General features: G+C 41.8%; 1 protein-coding gene across 2 annotated transcripts in view; it reads right to left on the bottom strand.

Moving 5' to 3' along the window:
- TEAD4 (TEA domain transcription factor 4) overlaps positions 1 to 14,324 on the bottom strand; it is a 50,781-nt gene that overhangs the window by 19,410 nt on the left and 17,047 nt on the right. For both annotated transcript variants that reach the window (XM_085067516.1, XM_085067525.1), the window contains 2 exons: positions 1,012 to 1,076; positions 291 to 353 (listed from right to left, as the gene is read on the bottom strand). In XM_085067516.1, coding sequence (XP_084923642.1) covers positions 291 to 353; positions 1,012 to 1,076 — 128 coding nt within the window. The remainder of the gene's footprint in view (positions 1 to 290; positions 354 to 1,011; positions 1,077 to 14,324) is intronic.

The raw sequence follows: 14,324 nt of genomic DNA, 5'->3' as shown, positions 1-14,324 counted from the left end.
TAAGTCTAAGGGTCTTTCAGATTTGAATGACAACAGCATAAACCAGAGGTAGAAATAAGACACATGAAATTTAAAACGTTATTGTTTCTTTATTCTTTAAATAGAATTGCTCCAGACGTCACAGAGCTTCAACAATAATGAATGTTTGCACAACATTTCCTGGGAAGAACCTTTTCCTCTCCAGCTTACTACAGTTCAGTGACTAATCTCAGGCTTTTTTAAGGCTATTCAAAGAGGAAATAGCTGACTTTGAGGGGCTTGTGTGATATGTTCAGGGATACAGGTCCTACCTTGAGCTTGGCTTGGATCTCTCTAGCTTTCCGCCTTGCCAGGACCTGGATGTGACTAGATACCTGCATTGAAAGACAAAATCCATCTTCATTCCAGAGAAATATTTGGTAGCTTCTTGTAGAAGTAAACATACTTTAGGCCCATTGTGCAATGGGCAGTTATTTAGGGTTGGGGGTAGGAGGGATTAGGGGTTCAATGAGCTGCTGTTCTGAACATAACTCCAGTGCCATGAAATAGGGTGGAGGGCCAGCAAAAATGGCCATCTCAGGCAGGTCTAGGCTGCTCGGTGCTCTGTCCAGGATAGCCTGGATAATCATTCCCAAATTACAAAGATTAATTTTCCATTTTGTGCACGGGTATTTTCAAAATCATCATTGCTGTCTTGTCTGCCTGGGCTGAACACATAGTCTTCATGCAGAGAGCCACTGATGTTCCCTGAAATATTCATTAGTAGGCCAAGCAAATAAAATCACACTGTTTAACAGTAGAAAAGTTTGTGGGTCACAATGTGACTGGGAGACATGAGCATTATAAATGTACTACAGTAAAATGCTTGAGTTAACTCTTCCTGCCATTCTTATTAATCAGCTCAGCACAACCTCTTTCCAGCAAAGTCAGAAACCACCAACAAGGGAACAGCAAGAAATTGTTCTCATGAGCCCTCATAATCTCTAGTGGTTAAAAGAAGCTAATGCTTAAGAGGGAAAACTGTACACTTACCTGTTTCCTTGTGCGTGTTTTCCCTGTTCTCAGTTTAATATAGCGGGCAATCAACTCATTACGGCCTGGAACAGAGAAATAATGCAAATACAAGTTTAGGAAGCAATGACCCCAGCAAAAAAGATAGGTAATTCCATGATGTATCTATAGAGATCAGCAGCAGGATGATTCTGTCTCACTCCTTTCTTAGAAAGGAACTTCTTAGTGCACATGGTAGAAGTCTGAGTTTTAGGAGCAGTCTCCTGTAACATCCCCATAGGTAATGTGACAAAGTATGGGTTAGATAATCGGACAAGGGGTTGATGAAAATCAGCTGAATGGATGGATTGGGTCCAAGTTGAAACTCAACTGACAGTGAGCCAGCAATGCACCCTTATGGCAAATCCCAGTTGTCAACAGGTCAAGGGAGGTGATCCTTCAGCTCCACTCAGCACTGCTGAGGCAACATCTGGAGTATTGTGTCCAGTTCTGGTCTCCTCAGCATGAGAAAGATGTGGATGTATTGGAGTGAGTCCAGCAAAAAGTCAGCAAGAATTATCAAGAGACTGGAGCATCTTTCGTACAAGGAGATGCTGAGAGAACTGGGTCTGTTCAGCCTGGAGAGGACTCAGGGGCAGTTTTTACTCAGTAATAATAAAATAAATACCTGATGGGAGGCAATGAAGGGAAAAAGGGAACCGCCCTCCTTTCAATCATGCCCAGTGACAGAACAAGAAACAACTAACACAAATTAACACACATAAAATTCTGTCTAAAAACAATTAAAAAACAAAAAAACAAACCTAACCTTTTTTACTATGAGGGTGGTTAAACATCGGCACAGACAGCCCAGAGAGGTTGTAGAGCCTCCATCCTTGGAGAATAATCACAACCTACTGGACACTGCTTGAGCAGCACAGCCAGACTAGGCAATCTGAAGAGATCCCTTCCAGCCAAAAGCAGCCTGTCATTCTGTGTAGCTAAGTCCAAGAAAATAAACAATGGGGAAGCAGCTGGAAACAACTACACGGAATTTATCAATGTGATGTGATACAGTGAATTACAAGTGCTTTCAGGCTCTTGCAGGCAGACTATCCAGGTTCCATACACTGGCTCCCACATATCATATCTTAGCAGTCACACAGATTTTATTCTCTTCCTGGACATGAAGGAATAGAGAGCAGAAACAGAAAGGCAGCAGTTACACATCTGAACTCTAGGCTGGTTCAAGGCAGAAAACATGACAGAAAAAGAGCAGGCTCTGCAAAACAATGCATTTGTGGTGACCACAGTAGTAGCAAGATAGTACTGCAACAAAAAGTTGGGACTGGGAGCTGCAAGGTTGTGAGACATCTTGATATGGCTGCAAGTGTTTGCAGAATGAAGCAGGAATGAACTGGGAAACAAAGCTGAAGTTCTTGTGAAGTTTATAACAAAATTGTAAAACCCCAGTATTGTCTTGTGCAAAGTTTGTGGCAGAGAACTTGTACATTAGAACATCAGAGATATCAAAAGTCAAGCAGTGAAATCAGTATTGAACTATCAGCATTAACTATTCCAGTAGTTTAATATTCCATGAAAAAGTTGTAACTTGTTTTTATTTTCAACTCTCATTTCACTCAACCCTGAAATAAAATGTATGCAAGGAAACACTCTGTGCTGAAATTGACGACCCAATCCTTTAGGGAAGGACTGGCAAAGCCCTTAATTCCATCTGTTTCTGAAACAAAAGAATGCAAATGCCCATGACTGCAGTTAGGCCATGTTCATGAAACACAACCAATGCACACACAGGGATGGAAAATCATTTCATATGTACAGATCTTAAATCTTTTCCTAATGGTGTCATTATAGCAGCTCTCCTTATTCCCCTGGGAGAAGAAGCAGGTCTGTAGCTGAGAAATCAGCTCCAGCTCCTGTAAACACAAATTAGGAACTGTGTCTGTGCCAGAAACACAGTGCCCAGCCATGTAAGCACTGACCTCTCCAGTTCCCACAGTTTCAGCATTAGCACAGTCACATGCCCAGCAGAGTTTGGAGGGAGCAGATGCTGTTCTGCCACCTTCCACCTGGCTGCTCTTCCAACCCGTGTAAACTGCTTTTACAAAGCCAAGGCCAATTACTAGCGACACATATCCACACCACCTTCCTCTAGTGCCAACAATAATATTTATGGCTTCCCAAAGCCTCCATCTGTTTGGACATGGATCCAAGCTGAAAGGTAAGAAACAACTGAAGTGATTCTTCCCAGACAGATGCTGAAATTTCAGAAGGACAGTTTGACACACGTCAGAAGTGGAAAATGTGCTGAACAAAACAAGGCACTCAAACCCTATTATCTATATAGAAAGAAGGAAAATTTTGTACAAGAGGACCCTTTGAGGGGTAAGGGGAACGAGTTAATCGAAAAGAGAGGTAAAACTAGCCTCGAGAAGTGGATATTGGGAATTCCAGGCAATCTTTTAAAGGGCATATATGAGGCTTTACTGAAAATTTGAACACACAGTAACTCTTCAGACATTGGCTCAATTATAGGTCATCCCTGCAAAACTAATTTCAATGGATTCTCAACCAGATACAATCAATTTTATGGAGCAAATTCATATTTGTAGTGTTTCCATTTAAGTAAGGAAATTACAGAGACTGAACAGTCTGACAGAGCACTATTCTGCTTCAGCAGTAAGTGGCTGCAAAGGTAATCTGTATGAGAAGGTGCCATGAACAGCTCTGTGCCCATCAGTCAACTCTAGCCACCCCCAAAGTGGATGAAAACAACAATTAATCCATCAGATCCTCAACCAGTCAGAGGAGCACCTTTGCTGAAACCTACTTTGGAGAGGGCAAGAGTCAGTAGGGATGGGAGACACACAAGGAGATGTGGAAAGACTCACAAAAGGAGACATGAGAATGCACAGGAGAAATACAATGTATATAAAAAGATTAATTTGGAGAAAAGGAGACGTGGTAGGGGACATTCCTGGGGATGTGGCTGGAAAAGTAATCTTGAAAAGAGTTGCTTCAAGACAGAAAACTTTGAGGCAACTGCAGCATCATACCAGAGCAGAGACAGCCCTGAAAGAACTGCAGCCCATTGAAAACACACGCAGAGATGAGGAGAAGCAAGAAACAAGGAGCACCAGAGGGGAAACAAAACAGAACCAAAAAAAAAAGCAGGAACTGGCAGAAAGAGACCTTTACACAGTGATGCCAATCTCCTGCGTCACCCAGCACCTCATCAAAGGAATTAAGAGGGACTGAGTGTTAAAGAGAACAAAAGAAGGGAAACAGAGTAGGAAGCAGGCAGGAGAGACAATAAACTGTAGTCAAGCCTGGGAAAGTGGGAGTTATTTCCATAAGTGTGCGTTTAACTGTTTGACAACAGCAGCAGCAAAAGTTGCAAAGTTCTCTCAGGCCGTGTACTTCACTGAAAAAAACGAGTGCAAGGGAAATTGTTGTACAAATTGCTGTTATTATATGTCAGTACAGAAATTCTCTAGAAAGAAACTCTACACAGAGAGCACTTAACTGTGGATCATCAAAATTTCCAGTTTTAGAATTCACCTCCCACTTGCTAATATCTGTCATACTGTCTTCCTGTTCCAAAAGTGTGTCCTCACATTCAGGTTAAAACAAAAAAGTGGCATGTTATATTAAGTTAATAAAGATACTGGTAGCACAAAAATGGGGGGGGGAAGAAAAGAAACAAAAAACCTACCAAAAAACAAACAAACAAACAGATCACGCTACAAAGACATTCATCACAGGGATTACTAAATATAGAACTGTGTAAATTGCCAAGCCCAGTAAACTGCAGCAAGGCAGTATTAAATTACCATGAATCAAAACTGCAAGAGCAGCAAGTTCTAAATGTCTTTTGTTTTTCTTATCAGCAGTTGGATGCAAGCAGGTATTCTGTGGCTGGGAGTCTGCAGGCTCACAGGCTCTGGGAAGCACTGTCTTTGTTTCACAGCCCTGGCTGCAGGGTCAGCAAAGACCAGCACTCCTCACTTGGCTGGAAGAGGCAGAGCTGTCACAAACCGTCAGATGGTTCATTTTTTAGAGCCACGTAAAGTGTCCCTCAGTAATCTGATCATATGTTGTGTTCTTAGAATAACTCCCGCTGAGGTCTGCCATGGTCACCAGAACCTGCCAACAGTTGTGACTCCTCTGTCGAAACCGCGCGTTGGGTTTCACGGAGCTCCAGCCAACATTCCAACTGTGGCACAGCACCTTTATCCTCCCTGCAGCCTTCCCCTTGGAGACATGGCACGGAGAAAAGGAGTCAAGAGATACTCTCTTATGTTCTTCACCTCTCACTCTTAACAGATACATTTCCAAGGGCAGCAATTTGACTCTCATTTTGCCTCATATTAAATTGCAAAATTTTGCGTTCAGTAGTTAATCAGGAAGGCATCGCTAAGAGATGTGAATAAGAAAGGCTTTTGATTCTCCATTCTACACCAGTGTACCTTTCAATGTAACAGCAGAGAAGTGTCTTCTTGTAAGGAAGGAGGACAATCAAGGGAATTCCCATCACCATAGAAAGCATTTTCCAGTTCTACTTCACAGCTTCATGCTAACTTTCTGTTAGTAAAAATATATTAATTTTTCTGCCTCTTATAAGCAGTATCTCTCTAAGAGTTACCCTTCCTCACAGACCTGTTGCCAAAGAAAGTGAGATCAAAGAATTCAGCGATTTCTGCAAAATCCTTTCAGTGGGAAACAGCATGGAAGTATCTGTTTCCTGGCAGATTCTGTATCCTTCTGTACCCAAAGCAAACATTTACAACTACCTACAAGAAATTCCACAAGAGAAGCAACCTTCCAGCTGTATCCAGTGAAAGATTTATCAAAACAAGGTCAAGGAAGCCATCTCAACTCTCATTTCAATCTCTTTGTGTCACTTAATGATACCTCCTGGGACATGACTGTCTCCTTGAACTTTTTTAATTAACTGGTGGTTACAATCAACATAAACATAATGAACTGTGTGCATCAGACAAATAAATCTAGACAAAAGAGGGAAGGTGAGGACACCTCATCTGTCCACCAAATGTCAGTGCTTCTCTGTGCATACAAAGCAAAACTAACTGCCAGCCAAGTCTTACAAGAAAGACACTTTTTAGACAAAAGCAGTGTGTGGTTGCATATCCATATGGGACTAACTGCCACTGGGCTCTGCCCCATCCATAGCTCCCTGTACAGCCTTACTTTCCATCTCTCATTCTACTTCTTCCTCCTCCCAGCTATGCTAAATGTCTTCCTGGGCATCAGCTCTTCAAGAAATAGGGCTACATGTGTCACACATTTTTGTCTTTCTGATGATTAATCCCATCTTTTCCTCAAGATGCACAGACACTCAACTTTTACTGACATAATCTAGTTTTAATGCTACCTTTATTAAGACTTTCCTTTCATCACAAACCACGTTTTCTCACCAAGGCCTTGGTGAGAAGATTTTGCTAGGTTCTTGTACTCAGGAGGCAGTAAAGGAACTTAATACACCACTGTGGCTTCATACTGTGATCATTTCCCATGAAAGAGACCATGGAAAATCATATTGCATTTTATGGCACTGACCTATCCTATGAAAACATCTTTGACCCCAGCAGTGCAGAACTTCAGTACTCAATAGCCAGGTTTGAGTTCCCATAGCAGGGTTGTACACACCAGTGATTTTTATACTCAGCTGGGAGAAGAAAATTTCCTCACTCTGATAATTTACTCCATGCTTGAAATTGCCCAAGATTAATCTTCCACAAGAAGTTTCTCTGAGCTCATGTAGTCCCCACAATAAGGGGATTTTGAGGTGAAAAATCAAAGAAGGATGAGCCAGTACTTCTGAAAAATATCAAAACAGTCAGAAGCCTGAAGACACAATATTGAAGTGATTAGCACCATCACGTTGTCAGCTCTTCCCCAACATATCAGTTTCCATCATTTGACAGTGCAAGTTCTGAGCTCCTTCCTCTTCTGAAATGACAAAGTCAAAGCTTTATTTGCTGGGCAGAATGCACCAGTCAAACCCCTCACATGGCAGTCGGGTGATTCGTCTGAGGTCATAAAACTCAGTTGTCTCATTTACTAACTGGTCTAAACACTGAAACCCTCTCTTGTGTAGAAGGTCTTTTGCTGGAAAGGTTACTGTTTACTCCTCTCCTTTTCCACTGTACAGCCTAAATGCACAGCCAGAAACACAAGAAGTGCTACCCCCATTTAGAAACTGTTGTTTCTTTATGGTCAGTTTAAGATGCTTCACACAACGTGTATAGCTGGGCGAAAATAATTACAGAGCCTGCAGCTTTGGGGAAGCCTCTTGCTGGTTCCAACCACGTCCTGGAGATAAATGAAGCGTCAGTCACTATGGATGTAGTTAGAACAACAAAACAATCTGGAGAGGTTTCCCTCTCCTTAGCTGGTCATTCCTCCTCCTGCAACATTCCATCAGCTCCTGTGTGCAGCTGTACCAACGAAATTGATGGGAAAAGGGGAGGGGGGACAGGGGAGGAAAGACTGACATGCACCACTCTAATTACCAATAATTAAAAAATAAAACTCCCCGGCCCCATTTGGATTTTGTTGGTGGTTTTGTTTTGTTTTTCCTCCCGTCAGCCTATTTTTAATTGGATTGGTGAACTAGATAATTTTGTGGTCACATTAACTACGGCATTGGCACAGCAAAGAGAACAGAGAAAAAAAAAAATCAGTGCAGAACTTCTTAAACCAGTTTTGCCACCAGAGAAACTGTAGCCTGGAACTGTACTCCACCTAACCCTCACACACAAACAGGCTGGTAAGAAAACGGGCAAGGCACTTCCTGTGCTTGCATCATTTGTCTAAAGGCTAAACAGCGTTAAACTGACTCCGAATCGCTGCCCCAAGGGCATGTGGAGTTATTCCTTGTAAAGACGAGCATTCACTAAGGTACAGCAGTGCATGCAGGCAGAAGTCCCTCCCCATCAGCCTAATGCGAAGCTCCAGGCTATGCAGCTCTTCACCACACCTCAGTCTTTAATAGTGCTTTTCAGTGCATAAATTGAATGTCCTCATCAGCTGTGTTTTGCCACATTATCGCCTCAGGCCACAGAAATGTAAGTTAATCCATCCAATAAGTACTCTTCCGTATACACATTAAGGGCTGCAAAAGGAGCAGAGCTGGGACTTGTTCTGGTACTTCCCAGAGTTAAGACTGATGAGAATCTTACAGAAAATGTTTAGATTCAGTTTGGCTGGGAAATCCCACAATCACACCAAAGCAGCCGCACAGAGTAACATGAGTCCCTCATGTGCCAGAGAGTGTATCGGATAACACCTGAAAGAGCCAATAACAATCCTACATGGAAAGGCATGTCAAACTAACAGCTTTCAGTCTCTTGGGACACGTGAGAACGGCCTTATAGAGGCACAAAGGTACTTTACTCACTAAGGCCCGGGTTCAGAAAAACTTGGCTATTGAGGGTAGCACTGAAACCAATGTTTAACTGCACCAGCATTCCCCAGTTCCCATCAGTCCAAGTTCTACATTACAGATGAGGACATCTGCTAAATTCTTTCTTAGATCAATAAATGTCTGCGCATTTTGGACATCTGAAAGCAGTTCTCAGTGATGTTGTCTCAAGGGATAGCTAAAACTTTAGCCCCTCTCCTCCTGATTTTGTGGTCTGCTGCCCCTGCCAGCACCAATAGTACAATTTCTGGCAGATTTCTGCCCCAAGTGCTAATCTTGTGCATGTGCCTAGATGACAGGCTGACCAAGCACTCAAAGCTTCAGCTATAACAGAAATTAGAGCTAAAAGGGTCTGTGAGATCTGTGCAGCCACTTGCTGCATAACCAGCACAGACCATGCAGTTCTCAGGTCATCTGGTCTGGCTTAGCCCTGTGAGGAGTCATGACTGCTTCCCTTAACACCTAAGACTACAACACAACCCAGTGCCAGCCAAGTGACTGAGAATTACACAGCAGCCTCAAGGAGAGCAAAAGAACCCGGAGACTGTTCTTGCATTATACAAATAAATGAATACTGATTTTTAAGTGGAATGGCTGACAGAGTTTGCTATCAGTTTAGCAATCTATCATGAATCCACAAGGAGTCTGCTAGAAACTGAAGTTAGCCCAAAGAACAGGAGCACAAAACTGGAAGCAGAGCAGGGGAGCAAGGAAACAGCAGTGGCAACTCCATCTTCTGCTGTGAACTGTTAGGTCATCTCACCATTTCTGAAGGAAATATACTCTTGGTCTGAACACAGAACAGTTCCACACCATGCCAACATTAGCAAGAATAGTTGTTAAAGATATCACACTTTGTTTCAGGTGAAAAGAGAATGTGGACTGAAAGGCCTAGCAGAAACACAGATATAGTAATTTCATGGCCACCCAGGAACTGCTCTGGGTAACAGCTGAATCCTGCCAAGCTCATGAAAATTTCTTACAGTGCCTTGTGATATTCCCTGTTCATTCCCACCCTGTTTTCTTTCTTCCTGACTCCAGCACAACTGTGTTCCAGATTCTTTAAGTACCTATTCCCTAACTCAGTTTTCAGAGTAAGTCTGATAGATAATTGAGCAACCATGACTTGGGCAGGAGAGCGGGAACATGACGGTGACAAAACTATTTAAGCTGCAGAAATACCCCAAAATGCACATGGACCCAGAAGGAAATTTGCAAATATGTAGGTGCCCTAGCTACCTTCTAGACAAAAGCTTCTGTATCGAAGTTTGTCAAATCACTTTCCCCCAACTTTAGCCATAGAGGATCAGACTAGACATGAACAGCTTAATTAGAGCTGGCTTTGTGAGTAGATGGGACGATTTTTGAAGGTCCCTCCCAGCACCATTTTCTATGGTTCTACAACTAAGGACGATCATGCAGTGTTTATATGCAGGAATGCTCATAATCCCTGGTCAGGGTTGAAAGCAGCATTGAGCTGAATGCCACACGTGCTCGTGTGTTTCCCTGTAACCATGCCATGCTTAGAAAAGGGTCTGTGCAGCACTTGCAGTCAACAACTTGGGCATTGCTATTGGCTTACCTCACCAAGCATTGGTTACACTCCTTGCACTCCACCCACGGACTCGACCAACGCTCCCGAAAAGGCATTTGCAATTCTTGTACAAATCCAACTCCAGAGGAAAGAAGAGTGGTTCTAAATGCATTTTACATGAAAATAGTGTAATTTCCCATTCAAGAGGCCAGAGACAGAGCAAGACTCTGGCTGTTCGTGTGCATGGGGTGAGACTGTGAGAATGTGAAGGAGTACCCAGAAGATGGGTCACAAGTTCAAGGTGACAGCAATGAGCAACAGCTGCTGGCTCTGCACCCTTCAGCAGCAGGTGTACCCAGGCCCCAGAGGTTTCAGCCAGCTCTGCCAGTGACCAACAGATTTACAAGACCATCTGTCTGGGCACAAACTGCACACAGCCTTCCCAGTTTTGCTGCCCAGAACTTCACCACACACAGACAATACAGGGTTTGTTATGGATTAGCTAATGAGCAACTGTTTAAACCAATAGACAGCCCTAGTTCTCCTGTGCTCATTATCTGGGTGCTACATGAATGAAGATACTGCTGCTTCTTTTAGCTGTAATACTGGCTTTCTCTGAACGAGCAGCTTTCCTTCACTTTGAGCACTAGAAAATGGAAAAGGTTGGGTTGTCTCACACTGGTTTTGCTTAAGGAATAAGGAGTGCCTTTGAAAGACACTTGAAAAGAAAGCTCATGCAATAGGTTTTCTTACATGCACTGCAGAAGTAAGGGAGTTCCTTTCTTCCTATGCCAGGTCTCAACACAATCTGCATATTGACATTATCAGCTCCCTCGATGTATATGCACACCCTTTCTTGAGAAATGCTGTCATCCTTCTCTACTCAATGTTTGGCTGACTGACAGAAGACAAACTCTGAGAAAGCACTCCTGGAATTTATCTAGAAGTCTGCTCTTTTTGTTTCAGACCTAAGGAAGGGTTCCTGTGCCAATCAGTCTAATAAACACACTCATGTCACAAAACCACAGGTAGCATGAATCACAATACTGACAATTTTCAAAGCAATGCAGGCATTTACAGTGTAAGCCACTTAATGCCCACTGTTCTCTTGATTTCTGTGTAAAACCATAGCACTTCCAATCAGAAATCCTCCTCTCATACATGTAAAACACAGATATACATGCACACACAGCCCATTCCTTGGGACTAGTTTTACTAATACAGTCCTTATAGTTTTGTCTGATATAATTTTAAAAGTCCCCAACAATAGCATTTCCATTCTAGCTCTTCAGAGAAGAGAGATCCCTCAGCACTGAGCACCATGTTGTCCTGAAGCCTTTGCTGATATCCATCCTATATTCTTTCTTTCTCCCCCATTAATCCTAGTCATGCTCACATGTTCCACATAAAATCCCTCTCCCTCCTAAATGTTAACACCCTTCAAATATTTTTAGACTGTTATTATGTGTCCCCCCACCCTCCACCTTTCAGTCATCACTTAGCCAAGCTATGTATATTTAGCTACTTTAATCTTTCCTCCTAAATCAGTCCCTTCAACTCCCAGAGCTCAATGTTAAGTCTGGTATGCTTGCTCTTCTCAGAACTCACTCTGTTTTTGAGATCTTTCTGGTAATGTGTTTGCAGAAACCCATCCAGAAGATAGTTTTACATGTACTTGTTTTAGAGAAAGAAGAAACGCAAGTCACTGGGCATTAATTATTTTCATTTTCCATATTTAGTTTCTGCTACCAGATTTTGAATTCCATCTGAATTTTTAAGAATCAATAAACATTTGGTATTTGTAAGAGTAAATTAGCAACTGATAATATTGAACCCAATTGTGAAAGAATGAAATGGGTTTTAAAATGTAAAAGAACACTAAGGCTTTTAAACTAAACTTTTCAGAAAAATCACTGGAAATGTGTAAAGTTACCCAGAAGAAGAGCAGAAGCAAAACAATAACGTGCAACAAGGGAAAAGGCTGACAAATGAAATACAAACAATCTCTCAGTTAAAAGGCAGATGAGTGGATACACCTACAAAACATAAATCTAGCCTACTAAATTAGAAATCAATGAAACTGGATGTGTTATCTACAACACAGAATAAAAAAAAAAATCAGGCCAAGTGCCTTTCTGACAATATATCACTAAAAGTCGACTTTATCTTGGAGAACTACTAGAAGTTTGAAACTTGAAAAAGGAAAAAGTTAGAGGAAGAGCCAAGAGTAATGCAATGTTGCCAATGAAGTCACTCAAACATGATGAAAACTACGTGGCTGCAGACATAAACAGTGAGAAAAACATAGTACTACACAGCTCACTTGGTTTTCAGCCTGCCAAGTAAATATGGGACTAGAAAGCTGCTAAAAACCAAAAGGGACAAGAACAAGTATATGCATTTTATTGAAACAACAGAATGAAGCCCCCACAAAAGTAGTCACAACAATTTTGATAACATGTAGTATCAATCATAATGCATTGATAACAATAAAATTGTTACAATATTTATGTTCAGTACTAAGCATGTTAAGGAAAGATGCCATAACCAGTACTATTAACTTCAAGAAGATTCCTGGTGGGTTGGTATTTCAAAAGTGGCAAATTTCTCAATATTCACAAAATGCTTGGAATTTATGGAAAAATATTTCTTTTTATGCTTGTATGGAGAAAACACAAGTTAAATTGACATACAGCTTAACACAAAGAACCATAAACTTGGCTTCTGAAGGAGATGGAAGGAAAAGCCTGACAAACTCCAGCAGAAGTTTAACCCACTGCTAATGCCTCCAGAAATCTGGCTTCATCTAGGCAACAACAAAGAACCAGAGCCACACAAAGCAAAGCTGAAAGATGACTGAATGAAACAAAACCTCGTTATTGAGCAACTCCAAAAGCATTACACCTACCACCAGAGGGGAGGGCAAAGTCTGCATCCTGACCAACTGTCCACGAATCCAAGTTTTGTCTAACTTCAAGCATTTAAAATAAGAGATTCTTTTTTTTTTTTACCAAAGCCGTGGGATAAAGTACTGTTCTACAGTTCACTAGGTCATAATAATGGAAGGTATAGGAACTTCAGAAGTATCTGTCTGAGGGATGAAACTCAAATTTTGCAATTACCTGGAACGTACAGTTCAGTGTCAACTGGGCACATTCTCAGCATGTTCCAATAGCTTGGATTGAAACATCCTCAGGTAAGACTCTAAATTACGATATAGAGGAAAGCATTTCAAGACTGACACCTTGAACGGTTCCATATTTTAAATAGCAACCATGTTCCTCCCTCCCCTCAAGGAGAAGAAGGGTTTATGAACTGGGACAGGCAGGATATGTTTATGCTTCTTTGAATTTATGTGTTTGCTTTTCAGTTCTACTTTTAGTGACTCTTTGAGGTCGGGGAAAACATTAAATGATAACTTATCCCTTTGAGATAAAGGCATTATCCTGCAAATTAACCTAGTCATTTCAGAATAGGGGGTGGGAGGAACCACCTCTGACATGGTAGCTTTTGGCATCAGGCTGACCTTTCATCCTGTCTTAAGTCACAATGCAAACTAAAGTCTTTGTGGTCCACTGCCTGCTCCAGGTTTTAACTAGGAACATGGTTGACTATCCTTCTTCTATCACTCAGCCTCTAAGCTTTGGACATCTTTGAAGTATTTCCTATCAGCAATTCACAAACAGATGGCACCAGCCTGGGAGATGGATGACTGCCCCCAGCTGTCTGCCCCTCCCTGCTCAGCACAGAAATGGCTGAGCTGTTTGAAAAGCAGCTGCTAAACTTCTGACTCCTTCAGAACAGCCATCTAACAAACAGCCACCAATTCTAGCCCCTCTTGCAAAAAAGTGCTCCAAGCCAGGTGTTCCTGCAGCGAAAGAGAACACTAGACAGCTAAGGCAATAATTCATTTCTTCCAAGCTCTTACTTTCTGTCTTGTAATGTCAAAATAAGTATAATCTTGCAAGTTACTATTTTTCATTGCTCTCAGTAATGTTGGAAGACCTGGTTATTTAGCATCTCCATGTAAGTCTCAAAAAGGTAGTAAGCTTTTTCACTCTCCTTTCTCTAGATCAGCACTGAAGATGCCAGGAGATACCCAACACCTAATTCTGTGACAATTTATTTAGTACAAATGCTACAGATATTACTGCTCCCACGGAAAAACATAGTTGGAAAACATAAGTGACAGATTTGTAATACTGTACCCCCACAGTGTTCTAGCAGGCAACACTCATAAAATTACTCTGCAAGACCTTAGTGGTACCAGAAGGCACCAGAGCAGTGAGTGCCCCAGAGTCAATGCTTCTAATGTCAACACAATGATTAGGAGAAAGGACAGTGCTCCATATC

This window comes from Lichenostomus cassidix, chromosome 1 (genome assembly GCF_008360975.1).
Source record: "Lichenostomus cassidix isolate B80296 chromosome 1, HeHo_3.0, whole genome shotgun sequence".
Classification (NCBI taxonomy): domain Eukaryota; kingdom Metazoa; phylum Chordata; class Aves; order Passeriformes; family Meliphagidae; genus Lichenostomus; species Lichenostomus cassidix.
This window is presented reverse-complemented; position numbering and strand designations above follow the sequence as displayed.